Source organism: Dunckerocampus dactyliophorus, chromosome 4, assembly GCF_027744805.1.
Source record: "Dunckerocampus dactyliophorus isolate RoL2022-P2 chromosome 4, RoL_Ddac_1.1, whole genome shotgun sequence".
NCBI classification, from domain to species: Eukaryota; Metazoa; Chordata; class Actinopteri; order Syngnathiformes; family Syngnathidae; genus Dunckerocampus; species Dunckerocampus dactyliophorus.
In genome coordinates, this window is record NC_072822.1 from 33,122,593 (window position 1) to 33,147,017 (window position 24,425).

Sequence of the window (24,425 nt, forward strand, 5' to 3'; positions counted from 1 at the left end):
GCAATGACGTGCAGCTTCCCGGTGGCTCCGACCGGACGGCCACCCCCACCATCATCATAATCAAATAATATTACTCCTTCATTAATTATTTGTATTATTATTTGTCGCATTCGACTCACATTCTCGCTGGTTTGTGTTCATTTCTTACACCAGCGGAAACGATGGGCGGGGCTTATGACGTTGCCCGATATCGAGTGACGTCATGAATGCTAAAGCTAGCAACGCTTTCCCACGCGTATTTTTTTTTGGGTCCGCTGCAAGCCAACGTCAGAAGCGCTCCAGGAGTTGGCAACTTAATGGCGATAGCTGGTGAACTATTCGGGATGTTGGAAAGAAGGATTGCGTCGTACAAGGAGGAACTTTCTGGAACAAAGGAGGAGAAGGAGCGACAGCGAATGGAAGCTGTTAGCAAGACTGGACCTGGGCTACACATTGGTATGTTTACATGTTCACTGAATCTTTTTTTTTTTTGTAAAAAAACAAACAAACAAAAACAAAATACACTAAAACACGGAGCAGAATATGAAAGACTTATTTTTAAATCAGCACTGTGAACGTGTCATCCAAGATGGCGGCCCGTGTACACTGTTAGATTGTGTGATACACACACATTGGCTGTTGCAGGTTACTTTATAAACATTAGACGTAAACGATACCGTTCTTAATTGGCCAGCTTTACAATGTGCCTTTTCACAACATCAAGCTTGGACTATTTAGTTTTTAAGTGCATATTACATCAAACGTCAGATGATGGGGTGGGGGGGCATTTCCTGTACTTTCCATGTTGTCAAATACACTGCTTTCTGCTTCTCAAGACCGACATGTACGACGGAATATTAGGGCCACATTGAAAAACAACCGTAAATTTACGAGAAAAAAGTCGTAAAATTTACGAGAAATAAGGGCAGTAATTTGAGAGAATAAAGTCGTAAATCTACGGAAAAAGTTGTAATATTACCAGAACAAAGTCGTACATTTACAAGAAGAAAAGTCGTAAATTTGCGGAAATAAAGTTACAAATTTCATGACAAAAAAAGTCATATTACCAGACTAGTCATATGTTTTAGGGAAAAAAGTTGCAGTATTACCACAATAAAGTCACAAATTTGCAAAAATAAAGTCATAACTTTGAGAATAAAGTCACAATTTTAAAAGAAAAAAAGTCATAATACCAAAACAAAGTCACAAATTTAAGGGGAAAAAAAGTCTTGTTTACATTTACAAGAAAAAGTCACAAATTTGCCAGAATAAATTTCATGAGAATAAAGTCATATTACCACAATAGTCATCAATTAGCGAGAGTAAAGTCATAAATGTGCGTGAATGAAGTAATAACTTTCTGAGAACAAAGTCACAAATTTTCCGAGAAAATGTTGTAATGTTACAGAATGAAGTCGTACATTTCTGAGAGCAAAGTGTAAATTTGTGAAAAAAGTCATGCTACCGCCAGAATAAAGTAATAAATTTGCGACAATGAAGTTGCAAATATTACAAGAAAAAGTCATAAATTTATGAGAAAGTCATACATTTGCGAGAATAAAGCCATAATGTTACTTGAATAAAGTCGTAAATTTGTGACAATAAAGTCATACATTTACGAGAACAATAGTCGGACATTTCCAAAAACAAAGTCGTAAATTTACAAGAAAAAAAGTAATAAATCTACAAGAAAAAAGTTTGTAAATGTATGAGAAGTCGTACATTTACGACTATGACTTTATTTCTCGTAAATTTACAAGTTTATTCTCGTATTACTACTTTTACTCTTCTAAATGTATTACTTACTTTTTGCAGTATACAGTATAATAATGAGAATAGTCATAAATGTATGAGAATAAAGTAGTAAGATTAGGTGTGATGCTGTCATACGTGTCAGAGGGAAAATAGAGCCTCGCTCTTCAGGAAAGAAAGAGACTTTCCTCTTGCTTCAGGCAAGCTTTTATTTATAATGTGACAGCAAAACAGAGCAGTTGAGCATTTAGCATTTAGATTAGCATGGCTAGCCCTTCTCACTTCCGCCTTCCTTACACCGCCCCCTCCACATAAGTCCCTCCTTTTCATAGGTGTCTTGGGCATATGCATGTATGTCAGGCAAAATCAATCAAACCATACCACACCACACCACCTGGAGGTAAGGAGGACTGGAACAAATGAGGATTTGTTGATTTGTCCTAATCAACTATCATGACATGAGTACTACCACAGCACTACTACCAGGAGAACCAGAGTATAAAGCAGAGGGAGCCACCTGGTGTGGCCCAGCAAGGTGCACCGTATTCGGGCACATGCGCCGAGTAGATAAAATTATCGCGCACCCCTAGCATACTGTATGATATTTGACATGTCTGAGTTTGTGTCCTGCAGACGTCCAGCAGGGGGCGTGCTCCACTTTGAAGCAGGACGATCCCCAGCCCCACCACTTTAAAGAGGAAGAGGAGGAACTCTGGATCCCTCGGGAGAGAGGGCATCTTCTACGGTCGGAGGAGGCCGCTCTCGCCAGGTTGCTACTCACTGGTGTCTCCACGAAGACTGAAGACCATGAAGACAAACCACAAGCAGACAACCTCTTAGCGCCGCCATCAGATGGTGACGGCATCCAAGAAGCTTTAAGCAGCGATGCAGACTGTGAAGGTGATATGAGAACTCAGGCTGACAACAAACACTCTGAATGCTCTAAAAAGAAGACAGGTAAATAAAACGTTTTACATGAAAGATCACATGGGAACACACACACGTGCGCGCTAGAGAAAAAACGTTGGTTGTTCACTTTGTAGTCAAAGAGTTCCTCAAAAGTCATATGGTAAAACCAGATGACAACACACACGGAAAAACCTTTTAGTTGCTCAGCGTTTCTGATGTTGTTGATGGACCACCGCAGAGACGTGTCCTTCTGCTCTAACTAATCCTCCAGCAAGACTTGTGACCAAAATTAATTTACTGGAGCACTTTCGTAACCACAAGTGCCGCAAATGGAGAAAAAAGTTGTACTAGTACTAGAATAAAGTCATTAATTTACAAGAACAAAAGTCGTAAATGTCTGACAAAAAAGTTGTAAATTCAGCGTTTAGTGTGGCGGTTTGCATCTGAGTGTGAAGCTTCTGATGAGATGAGACTCAGCACCTCCAAAGCCGAGGTTCTCAGTCGGAAAAGAGTGGATTGCACCCTCAGCATTGGGAGTGACATCCTGGGTGTTGTTTACGAGTGAGGGAAGTTTGGAGCGTGAGGTCGATAGGCAGATCGGCTGCAGTAATGCGGTCGCCGTACTGGACTGTCGTGGTGATTTACCCCCCCCCCCGGGGCTCAGAGTAGAGCCGCTGCTCCTTCACATGGAGAGGAGCCAGTTGAGGTGGCTCAGGCATCTAGTCCGGATGGCTCACGCACGCCTCCCTGGCATGCCCAGCCAGGAGAAGGCCCCGGGGCAGACCTAACAAACGCCGGAGGGATTATGTCTCACAGCTGGCCTGGGAACGCCTTGGTGTCCTCCCGGTGGAACTGGAAGAGGTGGCTGGGGACTGGGAAGTCTGGGCTTCCCTCTTAAGACTGCCGTGACACCGGACCCAGATAAGCGGAAGAAAATGGATGGATGGATTTTGAAAGCACAGACATACCATGACAAGATCCCGAGACCCACGGTAGTGCCATTTATCCACAATCACCACCTCATGTTGCAGCACAATAATACACGGCCCCATGTTGAAAGCATTTGGACAATTCCAGGAAGCTGAAAACATCGCAAATCTTGCATGGCCAGCATATTCACCCAACATGTCCCTGCATGAGGCAAATGGTGGTCACACCAGATACTGACTGGTTATAATAGTTGCCATGTCTGAAAGACAGTGTGGTTGTGTTGTTTCTGTCCTGTAGGCGTCCAGCAGATGACAGGTCATCGAGAAGAACATCCCCCTCAGCTGCAGGAGCAGGAGGATCCCCAGGTCCCCAACGTTAAAGAGGAAGATGAGGAACTCTGGATCACTCAGGAGGGAGAGCGTCTTCTGGGGTTGGAGGAGGCCGATCTCACCAAGTTGCCGCTGACGGTCATCTCTGTGAAGACTGAAGACCACGAAGATGACCCACACGTGTCCTCACAGCTTCATCAGAACAGGTGGGCCGAGCCTCTTATCTGTGGACTACATCATGTTTGTGATGTGTGAGTACACATGAAAGTGTGTAGCAAGCTCCAGGAGAACATCCCAAGCATATTTGTGTTGTTTGCGTCCTGCAGATGTCCAGCAGGTGATCGGTCATCAAGAAGAACACCCCCCTCAGCCACAGGTGAGGAGCTCCACTTTGAAGCAAGAGGATCCCCAGCCCATCACATTAAAGAGGAACAGGATCCCCAGGCCCCCCACATGAAGGAAGAAGAGGGGGAGCTTCCAACCATTCAGGAGCGAAAGTGTCTTAGAGGGCCCGAGGAGGCTGATCTCACCGTGTTGCCACAGACTGGTGTCTCTGTGAAGACTGAAAAGCATGAAGACAAACCACCTGAGTCCTCACAGCTTCACCACAGTCCAAGTGAGGAGAACAGAGGGGCGGAGCCTCCAAGCAGCAGCAGCAGCTCAGCACCACAACACATGACAACAGAAGCTGATGGAGACCACTGTGGAGGATCACAAGCAGACAAGCTCTTAGCTCCGCTATCAGATAGCGACGACGCAACATCGCAATATCCAGAGGATGAAGACATGGACAACACCCAAGAAGCTGTAAGCAGCGATACAGACTGTGAAGGCGATATGAGGACTCACTCTGACAACACGTGTTCTGAAAAGAAGACAGGTAAAGAACATTTGTCCTGCTCGTTTTGTGGTAAAATATTCTCACGAAAGGTAATCATGTTATCACACATGAGAACACACACAGGAGAAAAACCTTTTAGTTGCTCCGTTTGTGGCCAAAGATTCTCTCAAAAGTCAAACATGCTGAAACACACGAGAATACACACAGGAGAAAAACCCTTCGGTTGCTCGGTTTGCGGTAAAAGATTCTTTCAAAAGGTGGAAATTGTTTTGCACATGAGAACACACACCGGGGAAAAACCTTTCAGTTGTTCAGTTTGTGGCGAGCGATACTCCCGCAAGTCAAACATTGTGTCACACATGCGAACGCACACGGGCGAAAAACCTTTCAGTTGCTCAGTCTGCGCGAAAAGCTTTTCTCAGAAGCGCTACTTGACGCAACACGCGTGGACGCACACTGGCAAGAAACCCTATGAGTGCTCGGTTTGCAGCGACAGGTTTGCCAAGAGGTTCACCTTGATGCGACACATGACCACGCACACGGGAGACAAGCCGTTTAGCTGTTCGGTGTGCGATGAACGATTCTCTCGAAAGTCAAACATGGAAGCGCACATGAGGACGCACACGGGAGAGAAACCCTTTAGTTGTTCGGTCTGCAGCAAAAGATTCGCTCAAAAGTCAAACATGGAGGCGCACGTGAGATCGCACACGGGAGAAAAGCCTTTTCGATGCTCGGTGTGCAGTCAAAGTTACTCTTATAAGAAAACTTTAACCGCACACATGTGGACACACTGAGGATAAGCGTTTTTGGAATGTCACACGTGAGGAGATGATACCACATTCCTTTATGAGATTTGGCATAATCCAATCCATTATTATTGTAATTGTTACTATGACTGATATTGTTGCTATCAATACACTAATGAAAATGTCCAATGTTGCATATTTCTGCAATAACACTGAAGTAAGCGGTTTAATCCTGAGTATAGGCTTGTAATTCATTGTTATCTTGCATTACTAATCTTACAATTTTTATGATGACGGCTGGACTGTCACTCCCACATCTGCTGCCATTGGATTGATTGTTTACATTGTCGTACACATTCTTTGCAGTAGAGACAATTTCGATGGTGTTGCACGCGCTACAGAAAGATTATAAAGTGAATGTTCCACACGTAGGACGGCTGAATTCACTCTTTGAGTCCCTGTAACTTATGGTCGTTGGATTTTGCTCTCATTAATGGGAATTAAAAAACAAAAACGAGTGTTTTATGAGAGTATAAGTTTGAAATGCAAGCAATAAAACTGACATAAAAAGCGTTTTTCTTAGGAATAACCGCATCTAAATAAACGGTCTGATTTGTATTGTATATTTAATGTTACAAAAAAATTAAATCAACAGAAACAAAAATAGGCCAAAAACAGCTTTTTTTCCCCCCCATATTCGGACACAGGAAGTTGCTATTCGAACACAAGACCGCAGATACAGTAATGCAGGGGGTGTCCAAAGTGCAGCCCAGGGAGCCATTTGTTGTTTATTGGCCCCTGGCACATACATTTTTTTTTTATTAAATTAAAAAAAAACAGCAAAGTCTCGTCAATGGACAACTTTACCGCAACCGGGAAGTAACACCGTGGCTGTATTGATATGGTAACTAATGATCTATCTCAACCAGGTAACTTTTCGTTCTATCTCGCAGCGCGCACACTTGTAGCATTTGCATGTTACTGTCTGCTTCCACTTTACCCCCCCCCGTTTTTTCTCTCTCTATCCCACTGTATGTATGCACAGCCTTTCTTCTTCTTTTGTCCTTTTTTTTCTTCTTCTCTTTCTTCCTCTTCTATTCCCCCTCTGTCTCACGTTTTCTCCCCCCCTCATATTGTCACATATCCTCTTGTCTGCCAGCTGTCTTCAATCAGCATCTCCTCACAGTGACATCATACACCCTCAAAGTCCAAACCCAACCAAATTCAAGCTATTCACACAAATACACACACGTGCACGCATTCTCCTACACATACACGTCATATTCTACTATTGATATGGATATCACAACTACTCACAAGCACGCTCATCTCACTTATGCATAAACCCACATCACGTACTCACTTTAGTTGGCTTAGTTCATTCAGGATTACTATGTTACACTTTGCCTATGTACAAATTAAGCATACATTTAAATGTACTGTATATATTCCCATGATTTTTACTTCCAGGTACACATACTTCACATTTGATCTTGTTTACACACACACATCACCAAAAGCTAGTCTAGGATGAACTCACTGCAGTTTGTCACTTGGAATGTCAGGGGAGTTGGGTCGATAGAAAAAAGACAAAAAATTTGTAATCATTTGAAGAACACCCAAGCAGACATTGTCTTATTACAAGAGACTCACATGTCCAAGTCAGCTGCCATACACTTCACTCACCACAGTTCCCACACACATATTTAGCAAGTTACAACTCCAAACAGAGAGGGGTAGCTATTTTAATTAACAGGAGGGTGAATTTTACACTCCACAACACTATTACAGACACAGAAGGGAGATATATAATCATGAACATATCTGTTGATAATGTACATTTCTGCATTGCCAACATTTATGGTCCTAATTTTGACGTCCCCTCCTTCTTTCATGCCTTCTTTTCTTCTCTCTCTGCACATTTGGATACAAGTATGATCTTGGGAGGGGACCTCAACTTAGTATTTAACCCAGAAGTGGACAGGTCTAGCCCAGCTGGGAGACATCGTGAGTCTCAATCAACATCGATACTGAAGAAATACATGAATGATTTTGGTCTTTGTGATGCTTGGCGCTCTTATCACCCTACTCACAGGGAATATACTTATTTCTCACCAGTGCACCACACCTACTCTCGTATTGACTACTTTTTGACAAGCAACTCAATCATATCTGACATTTCAAACATTCACATACACCCTATCACCATTAGTGACCACGCCCCAGTCTCTCTTTTTCTCACTAACCAAACTATGAGCACTCCTACTAGATGCTGGAGATTAAATACATCATTACTAAAAGACTCAGACTTCCTAAAATACTTTGAAAGAGAGTGGACAATGTTTTTAGACTTCAATGACCGACCCGGTGTCTCGGCTAGTATTCTGTGGGAGGCAGCAAAAGCAGTAATGCGCGGAAAAACCATTTCATATTCATCATATAAGAAAAAGAAAGAGAGATTACTAGAATCGGAGTTGGAGAAAAAAATCCAAATCCTCGAAGCAGCTCATGCTGACTCACAAGATGAGCATATCCTAAGTAACCTAAGGAAACTGAAACTAGACTTAAACAAAATTACTGACAAGAAAATTCAGTTCCAACTGCAGAGGCTACGTTTGGAAAAGTTTGAGCATGGCAATAAACACGGAAAATACTTAGCTAACCGACTAAAAGTCATAAAGAAAAAAGCTCTATCTCCTCCATTAGAAACTCAGGAGGTCACATCACTCACCTCCCGGAAGAAATTAATTCCGTCTTTAGGAGCTTTTATAAAAATCTATATACACCTCAGATTAAACCATCTCTCCCAGATATCAAAACATTTCTCAACACCACAGAATTACCAAAATTAAATGACGAACAGGTGACAAACTTAGATGTACCCATTTCATTAATAGAACTCCATAACGCTCTACACCGGTTGCCGAATAACAAAGCACCAGGACCTGACGGTTTCCCTGCCGAGTTTTATAAAACATTCTGGTCATTACTAGCCCCAATATTTCTTAGACTGGTTTTGGAAATCAAAGACAGTTCATGCTTGCCTCCAAACATCAGCTACAATCAGCCTCCTGCTGAAACCGGATAAGGACCCAACACTACCTTCCAGTTATCGTCCAATTTCACTGATTAATGCGGATCTTAAAATAATATGCAAAGCGTTAGCTATAAGGCTGGAAAAAGTTACCCCTCATATAATACACCCTGATCAATCAGGATTTATTAAGGGGAGAAACTCAACTAGCAACGTACGCTGTCTAATCAATCTGATTGATTACTCTATCATCCATAATTTAGAAACCACAATTGTCTCATTAGATGCTGAAAAAGCATTTGACAGAGAAAAGTGGAAATTTCTCTTTGCAACACTACAAAAATTTGGCTTTGGAGATTCATTTAGAACCTGGATTAAAATACTATATAACACCCCGAAGGCCTCTGTTCGGACCAACAATCACATCTCTCCAGAATTTACTTTACAAAGAGGTACTAGGCAAGGGTGTTGTCAGGTTTAAGAAACCTAAAACATTCTAAACACAATAAGAAAGAAGAAAGAAGACAACAAGATTGCTTTTACTCGCGAGGAGAACAGACAGAGATGTAATCTATTTCATATCATGTTGCAGAATGCCTAGCAGTATGTTTTTTTATATATAGTTTGATAAATTAGCAACTCTGAGCTAGTTCAAAAAACAATGGGTCAAAAATGACACTTTGGGTGTATGGGGTAAAAAATGTCAGCCACATTGGTTCTGGTGACTTTGTCACAGAGAATGGTGACAGTCTTGTATTTGCCTAAAGACTTGAAATTAGTTCATTTGTGTAATATATTTTACTAAGTTAAAAAGGTACAGGGACTAATAAATACCTATATCTTTTCAGGGAGTATGGCCTGTATGGAGTATGCTCTTTAGGACAGGGAACGCAACGTAGAAAGTACACTGTAAGACAACTATGGGAACTACTTGAAGCTGATGATAGTGACTTTGGCGCAGAATTGGACAGCGATAGTGATTCTGATGAATCGTTTCAACCGCATGAAAGTGAGGGTGGTGAATCTTCTGCCCAAGACAGTGACTCGCCCAATGACTCGTCCAGTGATGAAGATTTGCACTTTACAGAGAGTGCAAGCCCACAGTTAGACCCTAATTGTGCCACAAACACTTACAGGTGGCGAAAGAAAGTCTTTGAGTTACCTGACGTGAGTTTTCAAGGACAACAAGTTGAGTCATACCAGGATGCCACAACAGACACACCACTGGTTTACTTTCGCCGCTTTGTTTCCCTTGGTATGTTGGAAAATATTGTAGAACATACCGATCAGCACAGTGTTCAAAAACACGGGAAATGTGTAAACACTTCAGTAAAGGAGATAGAACAAGTTCTTGGAATGTACCTCAGGATGGGATTAGTTCAAATGTCTGGAGTACGTCAGTACTGGGAAAGTGAAGTTCGTTATGGGCCTGTGGCAGACATAATGAGTCGCAACCGATTCAACCAGCTACTCTCTGTCATCCACTTTGTAGACGAAGAAGTAAAAATGGATCGACTTTGGAAACTGAGACCATTTTTGGATTCTTTTCGGAGACAATGTCTGACAATTGCTCCTCGACAAAAACAATCCATTGATGAGATGATGGTGCCGGTCAAAGGTAAATTTGGTGGCATAAGGCAATATATCAAAGGAAAGCCACATCCCTGGGGATTCAAAGTGTGGGCGCGCTGTTGTGTCACTGGCCTCCTGCACGACTTTGACATATATCAAGGAAAAGGTGGTGGCAATGGACAAAAAGGGCCAAAAAAGAGTCAGTTGGGAGTTGGTGGAGACATTGTAGTGAAGTTATGCGAATCGCTTGCAGAGAAAGTAAATTTCCTGATTTCTGCTGACAGTTTCTTCACTTCCATGTCCCTCATTGAGAAATTATTGGCAAAGGGAATCTACTACACAGGAACTGTGAGGAAAAACCGTATGTCCAAGAGCAACCTGATGCCTGACAAAGACCTGTACAAGAGGGGCCGTGGATCCTACGATTATCAATTGGAGTCCAACACCAACACAGTTTGTTTGAAATGGCAAGACACCAAAGCAGTCAGTTTGATGTCAACATATGCTGGACCAGAACCTTTGAGAAAAGCTAGGCGCTGGGACAAGTCCAAAAAAGAATACACCTACATAGATCAACCGAACATCATCAAAGAGTACAACGCTTCCATGGGAGGTGTTGACATGCTGGATGCGCATCTTGCACGCTGTAAATTTCCCATCAGGACCCGTCGCTGGTTTATGATACTTTTCTGGCACTTCATGTCTGTTGCGGTGATCAATGCATGGCTCCTTTACCAGCGTGATTGTGAGGCACAGGGAATCACTGGATCTAAAGTTCTCAAGCTTCGCAAGTTTCAGGGTTTGGTTGCTCAAGGTTTGGTTGAAGTTGGAACAGCAAGAAAGCGGGGTAGGCCATCAACTCCTAGCTCCTCCTCCCTCTCATCCCCGCCACCACCAAGATTTGTTCGAATTTATCAGAGTGAAGATGTCCGTTTTGACCAAATCGGCCATTGGCCTGTCAAGGAGGAAAATCGCCGTCGATGTGCTGTGTGCAAGGACCTCAAGACTGAAATGCACTGTGAAAAATGCGCAGTACCTCTCTGCATTAACAAAAAAAAGAAATTGTTTCAAAGACTATCACAATGTCTAGTGTGAGTTCTGACAGATTTTTGGATAAGAAAGACCAATGGTGATTTTTTCCAGCAGTGATTTTGTCCCTGTGTTTTTGTTTCCATTGGCCAAAGTGTGTTTGTACATTCAAAATCCAGTTCTAAAATGCAACAAATAAAACAAAAAAATTATATTGTTCAATGTAGCTGTGTATTTGATTGATTATTTTCTTAAATTCAAAATAGTTTACTGACAGTTTTTGTTATTCAGATTTTTCGAAATGATACCCCTAAATCCCAAAGGGTCAAATTTCGCCCTAATTCTAAATTAGGGAATAAAGGGTTAAAATTGAAAAAAACATATATTTTGGCGTTCAGTGAATTTATAGCAGTCATTTAATGTATAATTCATAATTTTCCAAAGAAGAAAAGGGTTCTTGGGTTCTCCAGGGCTGAATTGTCCATAGGTATGAATGTGAGTGTGAATGCTTGTTTGTCTATATGTGCCCTGCCATTGGCTGGCCACCAGTCCAGGGTGTACCCCGCCTGTCGCCCGAAGTCAGCTGGGATAGGCTCCAGCATACCCCCACGACCCTAATGAGGAGAAGATGAAAATGGATGGATAAATGAATGTATGTAAATCTTAGCGTAACTGGATTTGTTTGCTTTACAAAATATCAAAGTTACAGCCTTTCGTTTTTCACTATGTGGCCCTCGCTGGAAAACGTTTGGACACCCGTGCAGTAATGGATGAGTTTGTTGTTTTCAGGAGCAGCGGGAGATGTCAGGCCTTGTTGTGCCGCATCTGGAATCATTTCTGCGCATGGGGCTTGAAAGACATTTTAGCCTCCGCAGCCACAGAGTTGGACTGTGCTGGCGTGCTTTTATTTTGAAGACTGGACGAGTTGGTTTGTAAAAGACTCACTGCAAGGTCAAGCATGCTATCCCAAATAAGAGCACACACAGGAAAAACCTTTCAGTTGCTCAGTTTGTGGCGATACGTTCACGTCAAAGGCACATTTCCTCCGCTTTGGTGTTAGAAAGAAAAAAAACACCACCGCGCTCGGCGTGGGAGCCGCAACGAGGGGGGGGGGGGGGGGGCTAAAGAGCCGCATGCGGCTGCCGACCACTGACTGACATTGCCTCAACTTTTATTGACAACATCATAACAACTATTTATAAAGCCTTCCTTCATCAGCTCTTTATCCCGAGCAGTCTTCCATACCGCCGTAAGATGGCAGCAGTGTGATGCCATGACGCTCGGCTGCCGTAAAAACGTCAGTTGAGAAAGAAAAAAGCCGGAAGTTGGCAACGTTTAAAGACAGATGCCGTTCCATCGAGTAAACAAACATTGACAACGTTGAAAGAGCTAGGAACTCTGCACCAAGGCAAACCGCCTGAAACTCTACTCAGCCCGCACTCTCACCCACCCGCCTATATAAAATAGGACCAGGGTAAATCTGTGTGGCCATAACATCCTCATCAAGCTACTATATTAAATAATACAAGTCGTATCATAAATATCAGTGTAAATTCAATATTGTACAATACATTAATGAAAAAAGGCAAATTCCCTGATAATAAATAATTGAGGTATCCAGTTATACATTATAATAATCAAAAGTATCAAAAGTAACTTTCAATAAATAACAGTGTATGCACAGCACTAGTCAAACCTCAAAATGCATTTAAGTGCATTCATTCGATTGGCACCAACTATTGTTTTACAAGGCCTCAAAATAATTAATAGTAATACATACATTTAAACATAGCACACAACACAACGTAAATAATTACTGAACATTGAGTTTCATTCCATAGAACATAGTCAGAGACAACAGGCTTAATATTAAAGTCCAACCGCTCCACGCCAAATAATTGGACACGGCTAGGCTAAGCTAAGCCTGTCAAATGAATGGGCCGCTACGCTACTTTTAGCAATAGGCTACAAACACTCACCAATTCCGTAGTTCTATCAAAAACCACCTGGTCCCTTTAATTCGGCCTGGCACCGGTGGATGGCCCCTGCATTCTGACAACGCATGCAATTAATTTTAGGACGGTACATTGCAAAATAAGCGAACGACTGACTTACACATGGCTGCAGCAACTCTTTCCCCAAGCGTGTCCCTCGCAGCTACCGGCTTCTAATCCTTGCCGGATAATATACTATACTGATTGGTCGTGCGACGTCACGTGACCGCGTGAAGTACAACGGAGTGACGTCTACACAATGGTAAATTATATGACAAATAATAAAAACAGTAGTAGTAATAATTATAATACATATGTAATAGTTTTTCCATTCGGGTTACTCTTGCCATTTTTCATTGTAATGGCGTTATTGCCGTTGGCATACAGAGACATAATGGTTGAATAAACAAATCAAGCACAAGTACTAAAGTTTGTTACGTGTGCCAGTGCATCAAATGTGTAAAAAAAAAAACATCCAACAACCTACTAGCTAGATGCCACAGTCCCATTTAATTTCCTCCCAAACACCAGCACCCTCTAGTGACCAAAGCAAGTAGTGAACATAAAAGACACAGACACATACACACACATTTGGCTCTAACCATTACTGTCCTCTTCAACTTGCATGTCACTAAATTCCATCAAAATAGAACACATATACGTTCCCATGGAATGGTCAGAGCACACCTTTTGTGCATGCGCCAATCTCCCTACTATAACTGTGCCATATACTGGCACAAAAGTCTCTTATCCGTGGACTACATCATGTTTGTGATGTGTGAGTACACGTGAAAGTGTGTAGCGAGCTCCAGGAGAACATCCCAAGGATATTTGTGTTGTTTGCGTCCTGCAGACGTCCAGCAGGTGATCGGTCATCAAGAACACCCCCCTCAGCCACAGGTGAGGAGCTCCACAGAGGATCCCCAGCCCATCACATTAAAGAGGAACAGGATCCCCAGGCTCCCCACATGAAGGAAGAAGAGGGGGAGCTTCCAACCATTCAGGAGCGAAAGTGTCTTCGAGGGCCTGAGGAGGCTGATCTCACCGTGTTGCCACTGACTGGTGTCTCTGTGAAGACTGAAGACCATGAAGACAAAGTCCTCACAGCTTCACCACAGTCCAAGTGCAGAGAACAGAGGGGCGGAGCCTCCAAGCAGCAGCAGCTCAGCACCACAACACATGACAACAGAAGCTGATGGAGACCACTGTGGAGGATCACAATCAGACATGCTCTTGGCTCCACTGTCACATAGTGAGCACACAACGTCACACTCTCCTGAGGAAGAAGACCGGGACCACACCCAAGAAGCTTTGAGCAGCGATACAGACTGTGATGGTGATATGAGGACTCACACTGACAACAAACACTCTGAATGCTCTAAAAAGAAGACAGGTAAAAACGTTCCACCTGCTCAGTTTGTCCTGAGAGATTTTCTCTGATATGCAATTTGACTCAACACATGAGAACGCACACTGGAGAAAAACCTTTTAGTTGTTCAGTTTGTGACAATAAATGTACTCAAAGCTCCACTTTGATGCGACACATGGCAACTCACGCAGAAGAAAAACCTTTTAGTTGTTCAGTTTGTGGTAAAAGATTCTCACACATGGAATCACACATGACGACTCACACTGGAGAAAAACTGTGCAGTTGTTCAGTTTGTGATGATAAATTTGCTCAAAAAGCCCACTTTGACACGGCACAGGAGGACACACACAGGAGGAAAACCTTTTAGGGGGGCTAAGGTAGGGAAGAGCACATCTGACCAGTAGTGTCTCGGACTTGCTCCTGCTCCTGTGTAGAAGACCAGTCGCTGTGTATCATTTTTCCTGGTAAATTCAACTGTTCAAATTGAGCTGTTGTTTGCGAGACTTTATTTGGAAGCATTTAAGATAACCAACCAAACGCGACAAAATCTTACAGTTCGTCCCTCCAGCCGGAACTTGTGCTTCCTGCTCGATCTGCCTGCGACACTCGATACTTCCAGCAATTCAAGTGGTGCAAATAACAAGGTAAGCAGAAAGCCTTTATTTTAAAAAGAACTCATTTCTTCCTGTCCCCTTGTGGGGAAGATTGCTGGAATTGACAAGAAAATAGAGCCAAAACGTTCTTAACAAATTTTGCAATCATCCATCCATCCATTTTCTTCCGCTTGTTGCGGGGGCAGTAGTCTCTGTAGGGAAGTCCAGACTTCCCGCTCCACTGCCACCTCTTCCAGTTCCAGCGGGAGGACACCAAGGCATTCCCAGGCGGCCAGCTGTGAGACATAATCCCTCCAGGGTGTCCTAGGTCTGCCCCGGGGCTTTCTCATAGGCATGCCCGGAACACCTCACCGGGGAGGCGTTCGGGAGGCATCCGGACTAGATGCTCGAGCCACCTCAACTGGCTCCTCTCCATGTGAAGGAGCAAATGAGGCTGACCCTGGTGGGGAAGCGTGCATTTATCAGACCTAAAACCCATGCGGGGCACCTCCATCCTCAGAGTGGAGCACACCGGCCACTTTGGTGACTCTAGATAACCAGGTGCCTATCGCTGGCCCCCCGTGGCGGTGACGTCTCTTTGGAATGTCTGGCCTATCAATTTCTCTTGGAGATCAATAAAGTATCTATCCATCATTTGTTGGGTGGGCCCCTTTAATATTTCCAACTCATTCTTAGCCTTTATGCTGATGATGTATTACTCTTCCTAGAAAATTCACCTTCCTCACTTCACAAATCAATCTCACTCATCAACAATTTTAGCACCTTCTCAGACTACTCCGTTAACTGGTCCAAATCCACAGAATTGTCCATTCATTTTGGCTCCCAGAGCACCCCCTCTATACCACTGTGTTCAGGGAACATAAAGTATCTGGGTATCAACATTTCTTCCAACCTATCAGACCTGATCTGCTTGAGTTATACTCCACTATTGAAATCAATTGAGGATGATCTTGAGCGTTGGGGAACCTTGCCCATCTCACTTATGGGCAAAGTGTCACTGTGAAATTGATGACCTTACCAAGGGTTCATTATCTGTTTTCCATGATCCCCACCAAACATATTAATACATTTATTTGGAATAACAAGCCAGCACGAATAGGTCTCAGAACGTTGCATAAATCCAAGGAATGTGGGGGCTAAGAACTCCCAAATTTCTCCAACTACTTCCCTGCAAACAGGCTATATGCTTGTGAATATTCTCATTCACCCAGGTCATTGAATTCTGAGGGCATTCAATCAGTTGCAACTGGACTACCTTGTTTGCAGATAGTTCCATGACCATCATTACATCTGAATGGGATGCTAACGAAGGGGATACCACCCAAACGACCATTGTTGGCTGGCAGAGGCCCCTCTCCATTGTACCTTAACGATTGTCATTTCACACCACTAAAGAGCAACCATTCCTGTCTGGACCTCCCTCCTCTTTTACAGAATAAATAGATTGGATCTTGCACCAGGCTCTCAGACTAGAGCTGTCCTAACTAGTCTGACTGGTGTGTCCCACCTAATCTTTGAGCATGAACTGATGAAGCCTGCTCGGATGAGAGGCCCAACGTCTTCTAAGACAACCTGAACAGTCCAGTTCGATTGAATGCCCTGAGAGAACAGGCTATAGTATATCTTAAAATGGATCAAAATGGATCAGACATAACACATTGGATTTGTTATAGCTAGACATCGAACAATCCCCTTTCTAACTTGCCCTTCAATAGCCAAATCCTCCAGAAAAAGAATTGCTTTAAAAGTATAAATATAAGCACCATTCTGACAGCTTGGTGGGAAATAACCAGATCCTCGCTCACTCCTTGGCAATACACACCCATCTGGAATATTCCTGACATCTTGTTTAAAAAGAAACCATTGGACTGACATGGAACGAAAAGGGAATAAGTTGCATGAAAAATATCATAAAAGGAACAACTTTATCCCATTTAATGACCTTATGTATGCACAGTATGGAATAAATCGTTAAATAAATTTCTGGAATACATACAAATCAAATTTATAATTAGGGTAAGATTCAGTAATATATCATGGGAAAGCAATCCCACCATTGACCAAATTTTATCATCACGTGGGATCGTCTGGTGCTGGGTGTGGGGGACCCACAGTCTCCTGTGCCCAGCTCCCTACGAATGGAAACTAGCACTGTGCAAAATCCGCCGTTTTTACGGTGGTGCATTGTATGTTCAGTAACATGCATTGTCCCTTCCAAATAAATAAACAAACAATGAAAGATGATCAACAGAACAGATAGAATCTGAGTCACCGTCAAGCCTTGAGCATGGTCGCCAAGATACCGCTTCGACCGCGTGTCTGTCTCCTGTGGGTCGCCTCCATCTCCCGATGAACTTTTTTGTCACATGACATTTTCATTGTCAGATCAGACTCCTCCGAATCGAATCATCGAGTAGTCAACTATTCTAAGACACCCCTATTAATATTGAATCCTACTTTGTGGAAATTCACTTATCACCGTCGGCCATCCGCCATAAACGAGGGATGACTGGAATTTAAATCTTTCATTTTAATCCCACAAACTTGTATTTTGAAAGTTAGGCTATTACTCTTTCCAAGCGTAGGCTATGTGGCATATTGTTCAGTTTGTTTGTTTTGTTGTTTACATTGTTGTTGTACACATTCTTTGCAGTGAAGACAGTTTTGGTGCTGACCTTGCTCCGCAGTCTAAGCTTTTCGGCTTTGTGACCATGAAAACATTTGAGTTCGTTCATCCCAAGAAGAGATCAGTCGGACACTCTTCTGTATTTTTTTCTTTAGTGAAGGAATTATCTGGAGGATGCCACAAAGCACAGCGCTGGACTTCAGTCAATCGAGGAAGAAGCCTTGAACTAGGAAATTTTGTTATTTTTTTGTCTATTCTGTTATTCTGTTCTGGAATCCCTCTCATGCAGGGGCGGTACACTTTCCCAATATAGATCGGTGGTGTGTGGCTATGTGTCTGCATCTAATTGGCTCCACCTTGTGTCTATCAAGGGTATGTGCAAGCTGTAGCAGGCTGGATAAGGTTGCCAAGCAACCTCTCTGTGCAAAATCCAAGTAACAGTGCACCCATTCTTTCATTTTGTCAACTCTTAACAACCAGGCGGATGATTGTCAACCAGGTAACAACAAAACTTGCTCCGCCCCTCTGTTCTCCTCACTTGACCTGTGATGAAGCTGTGAGTACTTTGGTGGTTTGTCTTCATGGTCTTCAGTCTTCACAGAGACACCAATCGGTGGCAACTTGGTGAGATCGGCCTCCTCTGACCCAAAAAAACACGCTCCTTCCTAAGTGATCCAAAGTTTCTCCTCTTCCTCTTTAGCGTGGGAGGGCTGGGGATCCTCCTGCTTCAAAGTGGCGTTTCTTTCCTACGGCAGAGGGAGACATTCCTCTTGACGACCAAAAGAGTATGAAATATCCAACTCACCGCAGAGAGGTTAATTCTTAATGGACATATTCAGATTTCAAAAGGAATCAAGGAATCTTAGAATAATATTATGGGCTTTCATGCCAGGGCTAGATAATCAGAGATCGCTGCTCACTGCTCTTTTATTTTGCAGTGTGCATCGAGCTGCCAGTGTCACATTCTGGCAGTCAAAAAACATTTTGGTGTGTGTTATATCATAATGATCACAACACAACATCAGTGAAAGTTATTATGTTATTGCTGTGAATATGTCACTTTATTGGCTTTGCTGTGAGTTCATGGCATGATGGATTTGAATCTGGTTCCTGGAACGTGTTCTGGTCGTGATGACACTGGGGGTGTCAAAATTACCACGTCATTTCACTCCTGTTTCATAGTTGTTTATTTATCAAGGACAGCAATATGACAAAAAATTTAATAACATAGCAATACATATTTGATATTGATTGCATTAGTTATTTATGGTATGGATGTCAGAAAGACAATACAAAGTTTTTGTGGTTCCAAGAATGGTTCTGCCAACTGCTCATTCAATTTCACACATCATCATCTATCTTATTTTTATCTGAGGCTGACCCCAACCCTTCTTGACAAGCTTTTTTTCCTCTGTGTCGTCTCATGTGATACACCATGCTGTCCTTACGAGTGAATTCTTGACCACACACGGAACAACTGAAAGGTTTTTCTCCAGTGTGAGTTGTCATGTGTGACTCCATGTGTGAGTTTCGAGAGAATCGTTTGTCACAAACAGAACAGCTAAAAGGTTTTTCTCCAGTGTGCGTTCTCATATGTCTTGTCAAAGAGGACCTGAAAGAAAATTTCATGCCACAAATGGAACAGCTGTAAGGTTTTTCTCCACTGTGCGTTTTCATGTGTTTTGTCAAATAGGACCTTAAAGAAAATTTATCACCACAAACTGAACAACTGTAAGGTTTTTCTCCAGTGTGAGTTGTCATGTGTGATTCCATGTGTGACTTTCGAGAGAACTCATTGTTACAAACAGAACAGGTAAAAGGTTTTTTGTGAATTCTCATGTGTCTTGCCAAATAGGCCCTTAAGGAAAATTTATCCCCACAAACTGAACAAATGTAAGGTTTTTCTCTAGAGTGAGTTGCCATGTGTGATTCCATGTGTGACTTTCGAGAGAATCGTTTGTCACAAACTGAACAGCTAAAAGGTTTTTCTCCAGTGTGAGTTCTCATGTGTGACTCCATGTGTGACCTTTGAGAGAATCCTTTGTCGCAAACCAAACAACCGTCAGGTTTTTCTCTAGTGTGCGTTGTCATGTGTGATTCCATGTGTGACTTTTGAGAGAATTGTTTGTCACAAACTGAACAACAAAAAGGTTTTTCTCCCGTGGGTGTCAGTATTTGTTGAGTCAAATTGCATTTTAGAGAAAATCTTTCTGAACAGGCCAGACGTTTTTTACCTGTCTTCTTTTTAGAGCATTCAGAGTGTTTGTTGTCAGTCTGAGTCCTCATATCACCTTCACAGTCTGTATCGCTGCTCAAAGCTTCTTGGGTGTGGTCCCAGTCTTCATCCTCAGGAGAGTGTGACGTTGTGTCGTCACTATCTGATAGTGGAGCTAAGAGCTTGTCTGCTTGTGATCCTCCACAGTGGTCTCCATCAGCTTCTGTTGTCATGTGTTGTGGTGAGCTGCTGCTGCTTGGAGGCTCCGCCTCTCTGTTCTCCTCACTTGGAGTGTGATGAAGCTGTGAGGACTCAGGTGGTTTGTTTTCATGATCTTCAGTCTTCACAGAGACACCAGTTGGTGGCAACTTGGTGAAATCAGCCTCCTCCGGCCCTAGAAGACACTCTCTCTCCTGAGTAGTGGAAAGCTCCTCCTCTTCTTCTTTAACTTGGGGGAATTGGGGATCTTCTTCTTCTATACCATGGGGGGGCTGAGGGTCCTCCTGCTTCAAAGTGGAGCTCCTCAATTTTGGATGAGAGGGACGTTCGTCTGGATGACCAATCGGCTGCTGGACGTCTGCAGGACACAAAAAACACAAACATCGTTGAGATGTTCTCCTGGAGCTTGTTAGATGTAGTTACATATAGGCCTCTCTTGGCACATGTTAGATAGTGTGACCAGAGCAGACTGTCTACTTGGCTCTACTTATCTCTTGCTTCTGGCCTTCAGCGTATCCCTTATCACAACCTTGGGCACACTCAGAAGCGACCAGCGCCAACCAGCTAAGACCTCTGTGTCGCACATAAAGACATGCAGGATGGACTCCTCCTCCTGTGCAAAGGGGGGCTGAGGTAGGTAAAAGGACATCTGACCTGAAGTGCCTCAGATTTGCTCCTGCACTCATGTAGAAGTCAAGTCCCCACAGCTGTGTATCATTCTTCCTAGTACATTAAACTGTCAAAATTGATCTTTCGTTTCCGAGACTTACAGTATTTGGAAGCATTAAAGATAACCAACCCATCCATCCATCTTCTTCGGCCAGACTTCCCTCTCCCCCGCTACTTCGTCCAGCTCCTCCCGACGGATCACGAGGCGTTCCCAGGCCAGTTGAGACATAGTCTCTCCAACGTGTCCTGAACACCTCCCCAAGGAAGCGTCCGGGAGGCATCCTGACCAGATGCCCAAGCCACCTCATCTGGCTCCTCTCAATGCGGAGGAGCAGCGCTTCTACTGCAAGTTTCTCCCAGATGACAGTGCTTCTCACCTTATCTCTAAAGGGAGAGCCCAGCCATCCTACGGCGAAAACTCATTTCGGCCGCTTTTACATTGTACTCGCCATCTTGTCCTTTCGGTCACTACCCAAAGCTCATGACCATAGGTGAGGGTAGGAACGCAGATCAACCGGTAACTTGAGAGCTCTGCCTTTTTCGGCTCAGCTCCCTCTTTATCACAACGGACCGATGCAGCGTACGCATCACTGCTCGATGAAGCCAGCAGCACCACATCATCTGCAAAAAGCAGAGACCCAATCCCGCAGCCATCAAAACGGAATCCCTCAACGCCCTGGCTGCACCTTGAAATTCTGCCCCAAAAAGTAATGAACAGAATCAGTGACAAAGGGCAGCCTTGGCGGAGTAAAACCCTCACTGGAAACTGTCTTTGAAGCATTCCTTCCATCGATCCCCACCATACACGGTGTTGACTGTGCACTGCTTCTCCTCCTGCTGCTGTTTTTTTTTCTTTACATCTCTATATTCTTTTTTAGAAATTGAAATAGCTCCAAGAAATCTGACACGGTGAGTGTAGCGTACCGATTAGCATCCTGTCCGCTCATTGGTCGATCAATGAAACTCTCGCTGATTGGTCCTCGTCTGGGTGACAGTGATCAAAAGGTGAACACTTTTCAACTTTCTGGGATCGCGCCGCAAGCCAGCGTGTGCACAAACACGCACATACACAAATTTTGAGTGTCGCTTGACTGGACGGTGACACGCGATAATTGCCCTGTCGCGCAGGTTCCATTGAAAATGAATGGAGTGGAGGCCATGTCGCCTCCCGACTAGGGCTGTCCTGATCCGATCTTCAGGATCGGGATCGGCTGCCGATCCATTGTATTTGTGAACATCGGATAACATCGACTTCCGCCACAAGATCGGGCCGATCCGGTTCCTGTATCACATTCGTAACTCAGTAAAGTAAAGCGCCTCAAAGTTGGTTGCCAATCACCTCGCGCCACCCTCAAGAAGAAGAAAACGCAACAGCACCATGCAGACATCTCCACGGTGCACCGTGGTGAAGTTAGTTTCACGTTGGACATTTGGCTCCGTAGCTGCAGCGGTAGTTCCGTCTCACTGTGCCTGGACTGCTGCGTCACGGTGTAGGGAGCTTGCACGAGAAGTGCTGCTCTGCTTATAGTAGGGACCGTACAAGCACTACTAAACATGTCGAAATGGTGGCGAAAAACCTTGGAAACTCCTCTGTTACGGAGCATGAATGGAAGCTAGCGGTGTGAGCTTGGTTTAGCTAGTGCAGCTGTGTGTGTGCGTGTGAATCAGGCTGGATGAGTATATTTTCACTGTGTTGTGTTTTACTGCTTTAACGTAAGGACCGTTTTACAATGCCCACTGACGACGTGCAGGTTCTGAGTGAAAAAAGACGAGAGGCACGTTTATTCTCTCACCCGGCGCGTATCAACCATCAATTATCATTCTCAACACACACAACACATTCCGGCCTTCAAAATAAGAGCACTCTTTGTCACATTTGTGTAATTGTGTTAACAAAATAAGGGTGTCATTAAAATATCTTACCTTAGTAACGCAATTGGAATTACATCTGTGACTACATCTTCCTTAATCACAAGCACAGGCATTACAGTTTGTTGAAGATTTTGCAGCAATATGTGCAGAAGCGGACATCCCATTAGAAAAGTTAGCTAATCTAAAGACAAAATGGGCCGATGATTTATTACATTAATAAATGTAAGGATTTTTGCATTTTATTCACTAACCCAAATAGCACACACTGTATACTGATAAAATAAGTGGAAAGGGTAAAAAACTGAATTAAAAAAAAAATTAAATAGAAAAAAACGGAAATTGGAAAAAAAATGGATTTCATAGGGCCCCAAGAGTTTGTTTCAAAAAGTCATATATTCTAAATCACACCACAAATTGATCTACAACCATGTCACACGATTAGTCCTACCCTAAAAGTACTTTGCATGCACATTTTTTTCTGTTTTATCTTTTATTGGATCTTTTATTGGATTAGGGACCTTACTCACAGAGGTTTGTTACAAAAGCCAAACAATACTGTTGGTCATGCTGTGTAATAAAAAAGTAAGTTCAGCAATACTTTGGTTGCATTATTTATAATGCTTTGAAGAGCTATTTCCATAACCATATTCAATTCCACAAACTCATGTTTGTAACAAAAACTTATTATTAAAAAAAACAACAACAACAAAAAAGACTGGTACTGGATCGGATCGGCAAGACTATAAAAACAAACGGATCAGATCGGAACCGTGAGGTGGCAAGAGATTCCCACACCTAATGGACATAGACAGACGCCGCACCTAGTGGGATTGTCCACTGCGGCGATACGTCAACGTCGCCGCCATATTGGATGGGTCAAGCTGAGCTGTAAATGAATACAAGTAAATGTACCTACTTTCAAAAAGCAACCTTTCCACCAAGAAATTTAAGTTAATGCCGCTCGTTAATACATTCACACACGCACTAACATACTTGGGAAACAGGTAGGCGCCCAAAAATTCCGGCGGCGACGTTGACGTACGGCTCAGCGCTCGATGCGGCGCCAACTGACGTCTATGCGGGAAGATTGGATCAACAATAAGTTATTGATACACGCCTGGTACGCGTAGTAGAACATAATAAAAACAAGAAAACGGCAAACAAAATATAAATATAACTGTAAAAGTCATCAAATAAATTCTAAAGTGGTACATTATGTGTACTACAGTTACAAAGCAAAAACGACGTCCCGTCACATGACCTGCGTGTCGTTTTCCTACTGGTCGGTTGTTAAATCAACATGGCGCCCATCCGTGTCACGAAAAAGGACATTTTCTAACAAATAGAGCGCTTACTTTCAAAAGTGCAATGTACAGTGTGCTATAAAGCACAAGGACAGTGAAAATACCTTCAATGCGTAACACAATGTGAGTCTTGCTAACAGCTTCCTGCTGTTGTCGATGTCGCTCCTTCTCCTCTCTCGTTCGGGAAAGTTCCTCCTCGTACGACGCTATCGTTCTTTCAAACAGCGCAAATATTTCATCAGCCGCCATCATGAGTCGCTGCTTCACCAACTCTTTCAACATTTTCAATGTTTGTTTACTCGATGGAACTGCGTCGCCTTCGCCCTTTGCCTGGCGTCTGTCTTGAAATGTTGCTAACGTCCGCCTTTTTCTTCCTCGATGGTTTTACGGCAGCCAAGCGTCCATGACGTCACACTGCTGCG

General features: G+C 43.3%; 2 protein-coding genes and 1 long non-coding RNA gene across 6 annotated transcripts; 1 reads left to right on the forward strand and 2 right to left on the reverse strand.

The window, feature by feature from the left end:
- The first annotated feature begins 200 nt into the window (after nucleotides 1-200).
- Nucleotides 201-9,506, forward strand: LOC129179469 (zinc finger protein 260-like). Of its 4 annotated transcripts, XM_054772732.1 has the most exons (5): nucleotides 201-435; nucleotides 2,365-2,688; nucleotides 3,868-4,105; nucleotides 4,226-4,779; nucleotides 9,369-9,506. In XM_054772732.1, exons 1-5 carry the CDS (start codon nucleotides 207-209, stop codon nucleotides 9,398-9,400), a joined length of 1,377 nt encoding a protein of 458 aa, XP_054628707.1. In that variant the 5' UTR covers nucleotides 201-206; the 3' UTR covers nucleotides 9,401-9,506. The 4 variants fall into 4 exon arrangements, with proteins under 4 accessions (XP_054628707.1, XP_054628704.1, XP_054628705.1 ...); XM_054772729.1 differs by lacking the exon at nucleotides 9,369-9,506 and having other exon boundaries at nucleotides 4,226-5,552; XM_054772730.1 differs by lacking the exon at nucleotides 9,369-9,506 and having other exon boundaries at nucleotides 2,365-2,631; nucleotides 4,226-5,552.
- Nucleotides 1,190-13,272, reverse strand: LOC129179472 (uncharacterized). The gene is made up of 3 exons (XR_008569965.1): nucleotides 13,237-13,272; nucleotides 13,101-13,173; nucleotides 1,190-2,529 (listed from the first exon to the last, which is right to left on the reverse strand). It is a non-coding gene; the product is annotated as an uncharacterized LOC129179472 (long non-coding RNA).
- A 5,518-nt stretch (nucleotides 13,273-18,790) lies between these two features.
- Nucleotides 18,791-24,362, reverse strand: LOC129180494 (gastrula zinc finger protein XlCGF57.1-like). The gene is made up of 2 exons (XM_054775022.1): nucleotides 24,108-24,362; nucleotides 18,791-20,516 (listed from the first exon to the last, which is right to left on the reverse strand). Exons 1-2 carry the CDS (start codon nucleotides 24,283-24,285, stop codon nucleotides 19,066-19,068), a joined length of 1,629 nt encoding a protein of 542 aa, XP_054630997.1. The 5' UTR covers nucleotides 24,286-24,362; the 3' UTR covers nucleotides 18,791-19,065.
- Nucleotides 24,363-24,425: the final 63 nt, after the last annotated feature.